The sequence below is a fragment of the Myxocyprinus asiaticus genome, chromosome 14, assembly GCF_019703515.2.
Source record: "Myxocyprinus asiaticus isolate MX2 ecotype Aquarium Trade chromosome 14, UBuf_Myxa_2, whole genome shotgun sequence".
NCBI lineage: Eukaryota > Metazoa > Chordata > Actinopteri > Cypriniformes > Catostomidae > Myxocyprinus > Myxocyprinus asiaticus.
The window spans coordinates 13,698,307-13,710,637 of NC_059357.1; the positions used below are offsets into that span (position 1 = coordinate 13,698,307).

Below are 12,331 nucleotides of genomic sequence, written 5' to 3' on the forward strand. Positions count from 1 at the left end.
CATGCAAAAAATCACCATTCCATGTACAGTCTGAAACGCAATTGTCCTTGTGTTCCATCACTGGACAACAATCTATTTCCGTATACTTCCCTATTTACTATTTCCATAAACTTCCCATCACCTTTGAAGGAATGCAATGTGAAGGTTGTACAAAGTAACATTTATCTTTAAAAACGCTATCAAAGTGAATAGCAGGCACAGTAACGGTGCTACAACATGGGCCACCATCTTGATTGTTTTGAGTTAAATGGATCACATGACTGTGTCACATGGCAACAAATACGTCATCATTTTCAGATATCTCCGTTTTCCCTGTCTACACTAAAATGCAAGGATAGCGTTTTTAAATGTACCCATTTGGGAGAACGTTTTCGAAAAGCTCAGTTTTCGCTGTCAAAAATGCCATCTCAGTGTAGACAGAAGGGCAAAACGATGCGTCCGATGAGAGAAAAAGATGTGTTTTAAAACAAAAACGTATTAGTCTGGAAGTGGCCTAACTGTCCACACTTTTATGCAACTCCATTGATCTTATATTTCCTTCCTGACTGCAGATCAAAAGGTCTTTGGGTCAAATACAGAAGCCCTCTTGTACTTTGTCAATGTTTAATGCAGAATCTAAGCCTTAAAGCATTTAATTGAAAAGCTAGTGACTTCAAGCTACAGTATTTGTAGTGAATTTCTGTTGGGGCAGTTCATTGCATGGGAATCTCTCCAAATGAAACTGCACTTACTAAAATCTTGGCTTCAATCCTATCTTTGCTTTCTAATTCTATTCTAAAGGGATAGTTCAACCTAAAATGAAAAGTCTGTCAACATTTACTCACCCTTTTGTTGTTTCCTTAGTCATTCTTCTATGGAACACGAAAAGAGATGTTAGGCAGAATGAAAGCCTTTATTGTATGGAAAATGAAGATGCAATGAAACTGGTGACCGGGGCTGACAGTCCCTAAAAATCTTTGTACTTCCACGGATGAAAGAAATACATATGGGTTTAGAACAACATTAGGGTGAGTAAGTGATAAAATAATTTTCATAGTCCAGTGAACTCTTCCTTTTTTGTTATTAAATTTTTTTAATTGATTCCAACACAGACAAAAATAAATGTAACCACAAGATTATGCATTCGGAATCAACTTATAACAAAATAACATCATACCCACATATAAACAGACACACAAATAGAAATACATAAGTACATAAAAAAAGACAAAGTTCAACTTATATAAAAAAGAAAAAAAAATTGTCTCCCTCCACTGCCCCTCATTAGGACCATTCCAAATGAGACAAATAACTGCCCCATTTTCTGCCATAAATTGCCAGGTTCCCCAGCCGTCTGGAAGTCATTTCCTCAAAAGCTGCCACTTTACCCAACTCAGTGCACCACTCACAAAATGAGGGTGCATCAGTTGACTTCCATCCCCTAAGGATTAGCTGTCTGCCAATCATCACGCTGGTTAGGACCCAGCTTTTTATGTATTTATCTCCCACCTCTAGGACCCCTCCATCACCCAAAATACAGTCTGGGGCAAAATGGAAACTGAATGTCCAGTACGTCACACACAAAGCGCTGGACCCTCAACCAAAATTCCTGAATCTTCACACAACACCAAAAAACATGGGTTGTGTCCCCGTCTTCTGACTGGCATCGCCAGCAGGTGGGTGAGTCTTTAAGACCAAGCCTATACAATCTAGAGGGGGTCCAGTAGAACAGGTGCAAAATCTTAAATTGCATCAGATGGACCCTTGCATCTCTAGATGCAGACCTGATGCTTTTTAGGATTCTAGCCCACACTCCCTCCTCCAATACCAAGTTTAAATCTTTCTCCCATAAACTCTTGAGAGAAGATGAAGCTCCATCCCCCAGACTCTGAATTAACAAGGAGTAATACACAAATGCTTCATGACCTCTCCCATAAGCAGTAATCACCATTTCCAGAATCTCTGCCACTTTAGTGGGGTGTACACTACTCCCAAATACAGTACAGAGCAGGTGGTGCAGCTGTAAATACCTAAAGAACTGAGATATGGGAATCCTAAAATGTCGAACCAAATTATCAAAAGATCTCAGTACTCCACTCTCACCGAGTGTAATAACCCCCCTCCCAATCCACTCTGACCAACAGAAAGGGGACTTATTAATATGTAATTTAGGGTTCAGCCATATGCTTGAGGCAACATTTAAATAAATGTCAGAATTAAACACTCTGGAGACTTTTGTCCAAACCACATGCAAATGCGAAATAACGGGGTGTGACTTAACTTCTCCAGTTAGTTTGATCGAAAGGCTTTGCAATGGCGAAATAGGGGCAAGGACTTCTTGTTCAATATGAAACTAGGGAGGAGCTCTCTCAGGTGGAAGCAACCAGTGAGCCAAATGTCTTAGACCGAATGCATAATAATAAAACAAAATCTTGGGTAGGCCTAGCCTACCTTTGTCAATCGGCCTATGTAACTTATTGAAATGTAACCTGGGACGCTTACCATTCCAAATAAAGGACTTCGCTATGCTATCAAATTGTTTGAAATAAGAGAGGGGGACATCTACAGGGAGAGATTGTGGCAGGTAGTTACATTTTGGAATACAATTCATTTTAATAACATTAACCTTCCCAATCATAGATAAATGTAATGAAGCCCACCTGCCCACATCGCTCGAAAAACTTTTTATTAAAGGGTCAAAATTAACTCTGACTAAATCACATAAATTACCCAAATACTTAATGCCCTGTTTGGGCCATTGAAAGGCGCCCGGCTGAAAAGCAGTCACTGGGCAGTACGCAGTCAGAGCCAAAGCTTCGGCTTTAGACCAATTAACTCTGTATCCCGAAAATGTTTGAAAAGGAATTGATAATTCTGTGGAGGCAAGGCATAGATCTAGTGGGGTCAGAGACGAATAATAAAATATCATCTACGTAAAGCAAAAGCTTATGCACCACACTTCCCGCCATCACCCCTGGAAAATCCTCCTCCTTTCTTATTGCAGCTGCTAATGGTTCCAGGTCAAGACAGAACAATAATGGGGAAAGAGGGCAACCCTGCCGGGTGCCCCTACCCAGAGTAAAATAATCTGAAATTAATCCATTTGTTTGTACCGCCGCTACAGGGTGAATATAAAGTAAATTAATCCATCCAATAAAAGTATTTACGAACCCATATATTTCTAAAATCTTAAAAAGATAACCCCAGTGGGGCCTGGGTAGCTCAGTTGTAAAAGACGCTGGCTATCACCCCTGGAGTTCGCTAGTTCAAATCCTAGGGCGTGCTGAGTGACTCCAGCCAGGCCTCCTAAGCAAACAAATTGGCCCGGTTGCTAGGGAGGGTAGAGTCACATGGGGTAATTCCTCATGGTCGCTATAATGTGGTTTGTTCTCATTGGGGCACATGGTGAGTTGAGCGTGGATGCCGCAGTGGATGGCATGAAGCCTCCACATGCACTATGTCTCCGTGGCAACGCGCTCAACAAGCCACGTGATAAGATGCATGGGTTGACAGTCTCGGATTCGTCCTCTGCCACCCAGATTGAGGCGAATCACTACACAACCACGAGGACTTAAAAGTGCATTGGGAATTGGGCATTCCAAATTGGGTTGGGGTTGCCCCCACCCCCCCCCCAAAAAAAAGATAATCCCATTCTACCATATCAAATGCCTTTTTGGCATCAAGTGAGATGGCAGTGACCGGAGTCTGATCAGATGGCAGTGACCGGAGTCTGATCATTCGCCACTGACCACATGATATTGATGAAACGCCTAATGTTATCAGAAGAGCTACGGCCCCAAATAAACCCCACCTGACCTATATGTATAAGAGATGTATTAACTTTACTTAATCAGTTAGCCAAAATTTTTGACACAATTTTTACATCAGTGAACTCTTCCTTTAAGTATTGGTAGCCTGATGGTTATGGACTTTGGCTGGTTGCTCCCCAAATCTATCACCATTGTGACATGAGCGAAGAGCATGGCGCTTAATAACAGGTGGCTCCGGGGGGATTGTGCTTGTAAATCAAATGCATAAATACTTTAAGTTGCTCTGCATGAAAAGTATCTGCTGGTTAATAAGTGACAAAATAACTTTCTCTCTCTGTTTTAGCTCTATGACGGTGCGTAAAGGAAAAAAGCTCACCATCTCCATCCAGGAACACATGGCCATAGACGTCTGTCCTGGCCCCATCCGACCAATTAGACAGATCTCTGCCTATTTCCCCCGACTCTCCCCAACCGCTGAGCCTGTGTCTCCTAACCCTGCTGCCTCTCCATTAGCTCTCAGTCCAGGAGGTGGAGCCTCAGGGGGAACAAGTGGAGGTCTCTTGTCCCCTCTGCAGGCAGGGGCAAGAGGAGGGGGTGGGACTCTGTCAGCAACCAGCAGCATTGAGACATCAGTGGACATCTGCAGTTCAGACAGCGATGATTGCAGTAAGTCATGACTACTACCTGTTGATAAATCACTTCACAAACTCCACCCAACGGAAAAACCTTATTCATCATAGTCACAAATCAATTAATTTATGCACCTTGATCTTTTGTGAAAACATGTCTCAAGTGGCGCTGCATGTTGTCAGCATCTTGGTCTCATAGAATCACGTAACTATACCTACATTTTGGCAAAATTATTTTTATGTGCCTCGTTGTACATACTGCTACAGTTTCCTGGTGAAATGTGCACTAGAGGCAGTACAACAATGACTTTTAGTCAGAGTAAAACAGCAGATTAACAATTCATTTACTCTCACTTTTTCGCCCTGTTCCTCACACAATGCTATCTTTTGACATTTTAACAATTTTACTATAGTGCATTAATGACTTGTAAGGCGACACAGTTTAATGTCTGCATTACACTACAAACTACATATAGAAGCTTGTTTGGTACGATCAAATTGCACAGTAACTCAACTGATAGACCGTTGAACTTTCAATTCAAAGCACCATGGTATAAGTCCTAAAGAGAGCAGCTCAGAAAGGGTCATATCAGCACCAGAAAATGATGTGGTTGCTTCAGCAATTGTGTTTTTCATCTCACATTTGCTTTTTATGACACTATCAGTTAGGTTGGGATTTAAGGTTTAGGGTAGGGTGGTACTGTAGGTTGTGTTAATTTAATCGATAGAGCATTAACCTTAAGAACCTCATCTGTTTTTGATCCTACATTTGCTGTTATAAAACGCAGTTAGGTTTAGGTTTAAGGTTTAGGGTTGTAAGGTAAGTTTTGTTGGTTTAAAACTCAATAGAGCATTAACTTTAAAAACCTCATCTGTTTGGGAGAAAATTTAACTTGCTTTTAGTGCCACTTAGGGTATATTACCCTCGGAACTGCAGTGATACATGTAAGGAGCCACACAAAATAATTTAGCAAAAATGTTGTCACAGTCACCTTTTTTTATGAGATCAGACTCAATTTGTCACAATGTGACCTGCCATTAAACAGCCTATTAAGGCACAGTCACATCTACCTTTGCACAGCTAAATTCAGTGGGCAAAGAAGGCGTAAGCGGGTGTTACGCCTGTTTGAAACTAGTAAAAAATGAATTGCCAAACAGACTCTTTTAATGCTGCACTTTATTTTCTTGTAGAGTTAAGTTAAAAAGAAACTTGCCGCTAAAATTATATCCATGTTCATTGTAAATATTCAGTGTAGCTGTGTACAAAGCACCACCCATACAGAGGTCACTGCCAAACCAAACAACTTGGTATTGGTCAACACGGCGAATTCGGCTGTCACCAAACTTGAACTCCATGCAAAATTCGCAAGGGGATATTTTTCGCCATCGGAAGTCCATTGCACGATTTTAACGATCATGCGGATTCCCACACAGAATTTCGCCATGCGATTTTTTTTTTACCATGCCTTTATAGTACAAAGCAACATATAAACATACTGTATGTTGACACCTTGGCCCAACCTTTGAAATGAGAGGTGTAGCACTTGCTCTATGTAGATAAATACTTATTTTTATTAGGTTAAAAACATGACATTTCTGCCTCTAGCAGAGCCTTCATCAGACACCAAGAACAAAATACACAACGGATGATTTGGTCACACTTTATATTAGGTGCCTTTAACTTCTATGTACTAACATTAAAATGCATACAATACAACGTACTTATTGTGTAACTACATGTTTTTCTACAAAATTCTCACAAGATTCCCATTTGCTGTTTCTGAGGTTGAGGTACTGGTAGATTTAGGAGTAGGGGTAGGGTTTAATTTAGGGTTTAGGGTAAGGGTTGGGGTAGGGTTAGGTTAAGGATTAGGGGTTAAGGTTAATAGTGTACCTACAGATGTAATTAAATCAGCCTGATCTCACATAAAATTCGGCAAGTGTGTGCCAATTTTTCTTTAGCCGAAATCGTTATACGCTGACAGAATTTGAAAACACTGCCTCCAGAGGCTAAAGCGGTAAGTGTTTCAGAGCATACAAACAAGTGTGACATCCATTTATATCCAGGAGAGGTCGCCAGAAGCCAGTTGTAAAAATAATTGTTTTCAGCTGAACAGGGTGTGAAACGGTAAAGAGAAATGCTTATTTAATTTAATCTACCCCCCAACCAAAACCCAAATCTAACCCTAACTATTAGCAGAGACAAAATGCAATGTTAGGGATAAAAATGCAACCTCCTTATCACGTTTGTGATTTTTTACAATTTGTTGCTGAGCCATTCCAAATATGTCTGATGGGAGATGGGGCATGTCAGTAAGCCGGCATACTGTTCCTAGGGTACTGAAACATTCAGAAACAGCATGCCGACTTCCCGTGTGATCGTGCTGAATTAAATTCAAGTAGTTTACATGTACACTCACTGAGCACTTTACTAGGAACACCTGTTCATCTACTTATACATGTGATTATCTAATCAGCCAATCATGTGGCAGCAGTGCAGTGCATAAAATCATTCAGATACAGGTCAGGAGCTTCAGTTAATGTTTACATCAACCATCAGAATGGGGAAAAAATTTGATCTCAGTGATTTTGAATGTGGTATGATTGTTGGTGCCAGACGGGCTGGTGTGAATATTTCTGTAACTGCTGATCTCCTGGGATTTTCATGCACAACAGTCTCTAGAGTTTACTTAGAATGGTGCCAAAAACAAAAAACATCCAGTGAGTGGCAGTTCTGTGGACGGAAATGCCTTGTTGACGAGAGAGGTCAACGGAGAATGGCCAGACTGATTCGGGCTGACAGAAAGGCTATGTTAACTCAGATAACCACTCTGTACAATTGCAGTGAGCAGAATAGGATCTCTGAACGCACAACACGTCGAACCTTGAGACGGATGGGCTACAACAGCAGAAGACCACATCAGGCGCTTTATTGGGACCATAGTGTTCCTAATAAAGTGCTAAGTGAGTGTAAATACAATGGAACAACATACACCAATCAACCACAACATTAAAACCACCTGCCTAATATTGTGTAGGTCCCCCTCATGCTGCCAAAACATTCTGAGATGCAAAACATTCTGAGATACTATTCTTCTCACCACAGTTGTACAGAGCGATTATCTGAGTTACCATAGACTTTGTCAGTTCGAACCAGTCTGGCCATTCTCTGTTGACCTCTCTCATCAACAAGGCATTTCCATCCGCAGAACTGCCGCTCACTGGATGTTTTTTGTTTCTGGCACCATTCAGAGTAAATTCTAGAGACTGTTGTGCGTGAAAATCCCAGGAGATCAGCAGTTACAGAAATACTCAAACCAGCCCATCTGGCATCAACAATCATGCCATGCTCCAAATCACTGAGATCACATTTTTCCCCATTCTGATGGTTGATGTGAACATTAACTGAAGCTCCTGACCCGTATCTGCATGACTTTATGCATTGCACTGCTGCCACATGATTAGCTGATTAGATAATCGAATTGGATGATTGTTTTGTGCCAGATGGGCTGGTTTTAATATTTCTGTAACTGCTGATCTCCTGGGATTTTCACGCACAACAGTCTCTAGAATTTACTCTGAATGGTGCCAAAAACAAAAAACATCCAGTCAGCGGCAGTTCTGTGGACAGAAATGCCTTGTTAATGAGAGAGGTCAACAGAGAATGGCCAGACTGGTTCGAACTGACAAAGTCTACGGTAACTCAGATAACTGCTCTGTACAACTGTGGTGAGAAGAATAGCATCTCAGAATGCTATTCCGAAATGCGGGTTGGTACTGTTTTGGTGGCACGAGGGGGACCTACACAATATTAGGCAGGTAGTTTTAATGTTGTGGCTGATCGGTGTATGTACATAATAAGTAAATTGTATCAAATGATTAAAGGGATAGTTCACCCAAAAATAAAAAATTCTCTCATTGTAAATTCACCCTCATTCCATCACAAATGTGTATTACTTTCTTTCTTCTGCGAAGATTTTTTGAAGAACATTTCAGCTCTGTAGGTCCACACACTGCAAGTGAATGGGTCCCAAAATGTTCCAAAAAGCATTTAAATGTAGCAAAAAAGTAATCCATAAGACTCCAGTGGTTTAATCCATGTCTTCAGAAGCAAGATGATAATGTGGGTGAGAAACTGATCAATAAATCATTTTTAAACTGACATTGTGTTTTTAATGATAATGAACAGTGATGCCACAGTGAACTACCTGTTGATGAATTACTTCACACATTCCACCCAAGGGAAACACCTTATTCTTCATAGTCACACATCAATTCATTTATGGACCTTGACCTTTAGTGACAACATGTAAATTCTCCTCCCTGCCCACTAGATGGCAATATGCACGAAGAATGTGAATCACCAAAAACAAAAGAAGAGGGGGTCACGTGACGCCATGCAAGGAGCGGACGTGTATGCGACGAGCTCTGCGCACTTTGCTGAATTTTCGATTATTCTCATGTTATAATCTGGTGAAATTTGATACACCCAGTTACACATTTGCCCTTTGTTGTCAAACATGGCAAAGAAGTCAAAATCCTCGGGCTCTGGAGACATTAAAAGACACTTACGTGTTCAGAATGAAAGCCCGACAGGCCTACAGACCGGGGACTCGATTTGGATGGCGCAGCGGGAGAAGGAATCCAGCGTCAGTTGTCCAACATGTCGGTGATGCTGACGAAGATTCTTGCTGACTTGGAGGATCTCGCTGTAATACGTTGATCGATTATGGGGAGTTAGCTACAAGAGTGACTGATGTTGAAAAACGAATCGATTTTCTGGAATCTTCGGAGAGGGAATTAACCGCCAATCTGCCCGTGACCAAAGTTGATTTGGAACATCTCCTTGAAAAGCTTGAAGATCTTGAGAATAGAAACCGCAGGAATAATGTTAGAATTGTTGGAATTCCTGAGCATGAGGAGGGCAGAGATATGGTGAAATTCCTAGACGAGTTTTTCCCGAGTCTGCTCGACATAACAGGCCACAAGCTGGAAATCGAGCAAGCTCACAGAGTGTCAGCTCACAGATCTGCTGAGGCCCAGGCCCAGATCGATTCTGGCCAGATTTCTGAGATCATCCGATAAAGATCTTGTGTTGCTCCAGGCGAGGAGCAAAGGGAAGCTCTCTTGGAAGAACCATAATATTTTCTTGTTCCCGGACTTTGCGAGTTCGACAAGAGAGAAATGCGATCGGTTCAAGGAATGCAAGAAACTCTTACATCAGAAAAAGATCTCGTTTGCTCTGATGTTTCCTGCCAAACTGAGAATAGAAACGAAGGTCGGTCGCAAAGTATTTACATGTCCAAATCTGGCAATGTCTTTTATAGAATCAATGTCTGAGTAAACCATTGGATGTTTCTCATGTGAGTGGGTCTGACTCGCTGTACTTACTCTTGAGGAAGCTGGGAGACATTTTAGGTTTTTTGCGTTGGCTCCGCCGAGCGGCTGGAACTTGTTTTGTGAATAACACTTTCCTTAAAGAAACTTTTGCATTGAAGTTCCCAGACAGATTGAGAGTGGACACTATGGATGACCGCAAAATGTCTACATGCTCACACAAAGGATGTCTTTTATAAAGCTGACGGATTGTGTAAGTCATGGTATATACTTTTATGCAGCCTCCGAGTGAATTGACTCGATCATCCGGGGAACCGGGATGCTGGTTTTGTTTCTTTTTGTATTGGTTCCGCCTAGCGGCTGGAGCTTGTTCTGTTGAATAACACTCCCTTGGAACAGCTGTTGATTCATCTGTACATTCTTCATGCTTATTCCTCCTGCTGACTGTGGTTTGTTTTTTGTTTTTTTTACGAGACATTGGAATGATTACGTCTTCCATTGAACTCATAACAGCCGGCTCACTGAACATTCGTTTGTCTGTCCGAGGATTCTGAATGGTTTTATATCAGCTGAAATTTGTTTTGTGGGTGATCACACCTTTGAGACAGTTGTGTGAATGAATCTACATGTTCTTTGTGTTCATTCTTCCTATTGACTGGGTTTATTTCACAAAGTATTTTCTGTTATGTAATTCAATTGAGCAATCCGATGGCAAAGTTGTCGTGGAGACTCAAGGGCGTTCATGGACCTTTTGAGTTTAGAGGGATTGTCGCCAGTTGGCGCTTTCGTGTGCGGGGTTAATGTGCACGTTTTTCTTTTTTCTGTTTGTTTTGTTCGGCGGGATGTTCGGGGGTTGATTGTTTCACTAATGGGGAATGTGGTCTTCATAATTTTGTTTTTGGCACACAATTTATTTTTTCTATTATATCAATATGTCAGTTGTTAATATAAGTGTACTATCTCTCTCTACATGGAATGTGAATGGGTTGGGGAACCCCATAAAAAGAAGGAAGGTTATTACTTTTCTTAAACGTAAGAAATATAATATAGTGTTTCTTCAAGAAACACATCTCTCCCCACAGGAAGCTGAAAAATTTGGGAAGATATGGGGTGGACATGCTTTCTTTAGTGCTGGCACAAGTAAGAGCAAGGGAGACATTATATTGATTAATAAACATTTACAATTCAAATCTCAAACAGATTAAAGATAAATTAGGAAGAGTAATTATTGTTTTAGCTGAAATTCAAGGACAAAGGTTGATTTTGGCTAATATTTACGCACCTATCGCTGATGATCAGGGCTTTTTTATAGATCTTGAAGGGATGTTGCAAGCCGCTGGCACCCCTCATGATATAATATTGGGAGGAGACTTTAATCTTTTGATGGACTCAGTCCTTGATCATAGTGAAGCAAAAGTGTGTAAGCCCCCTAGAACAACACTGACGCTTCACAGGATGTGTAAAAATCTTGGTCTTTCGGATATTTGGAGACTTTTGAACCCATCTGGTAGGGACTATACATTTTTTTCATCAGTCCATAAGATTTATTCTAGAATAGATTTTTTTTATATATCTAAATCCCTAATTTCATTTGTTGTTGATTGCTCAATTGGAAACATTTTAGTCTCAGATCACGCCCTGGTGAGTTTAGAGGTGATGCCACATATAGAGAAAAAGAAATCATATAGTTGGCACCTTAATGTATCCCTTCTGCAAAATCCTGATTTCCAACAAATGTTAAAGACTGAAATCAATGTTTATATGAAGACCAACTGGTCCTCAGTATCCTATGTGGGCATGGCTTGGGATGCATTTAAAGCAGTTCTTAGGGGCCGGATCATACAGTATGCCTCATTCATCAAAAAATCCAAAGCATGAGAACTCGTGGAGTTGGAAGGAAATATTAAAAGTGCCGAGGCAGAGCTGAAGCACCGTATGCCATCCGATAGTATGTCATCCGATGTCATCCGAATTGACCCGACTGAAAAACAGATATAATACTATTTTGTTTTGCTGAAAGTGGAGTTTTGGTTATTCAGGGCAAGACAGTCATACTTTGAGTCGGGTGACAATGCAGGGAAGCTTTTGGCTAGATATATAAAGCAGAGAGAGCCTTTTTCTACCATTCCCTCAGTGAAATCTGCTGGTGGTGAAATATTTACCTCAGCCATTGATATTAATAATGCCTTTAAAGAATTCTATATTGATTTTTATAGTTCCACGTCTTCGTCTACTGATGAATATATTAGAAACTTTGTGGAACCATCGGATCTTCCTAAACTGACGATTGAGCAAAAAAACTCTCTTGATTCTGAGATAACCTAGGAGGAGCTTGACGAGGTAATTAAGTCCCAACCTACTAGCAAGGCTCCGGGGCCAGATGGTTTTGCCGCAGAATTTTTTAGATCCTATGGCTCCACTTTTGTTAGAAGTTTATACTGAATCATTAAAGAATTTAAAGCTTCTTCCAACCATGACACAAGCCCGGATCAGTCTGATTCTTAAAAAGGACAAAGATCCAAGCAAGTGTAAAAGTTACCATCCAATTTCCCTGATCCAACTAGATGTAAAAATATTGTCAAAAATTTTGGCTTAAGTAAAGTTATGACATCTCTT

General features: G+C 40.8%; 1 protein-coding gene across 1 annotated transcript in view; it reads left to right on the plus strand.

The window, feature by feature from the left end:
* The window catches only part of doc2a (double C2-like domains, alpha), a 52,412-nt gene that overhangs the window by 4,650 nt on the left and 35,431 nt on the right, over nt 1-12,331 (plus strand). Inside the window, exon 2 of the mRNA XM_051717780.1 lies at nt 4,093-4,415. Within this exon, the coding sequence (XP_051573740.1) occupies nt 4,097-4,415 (319 nt within the window). The 5' untranslated portion in view covers nt 4,093-4,096. The remainder of the gene's footprint in view (nt 1-4,092; nt 4,416-12,331) is intronic.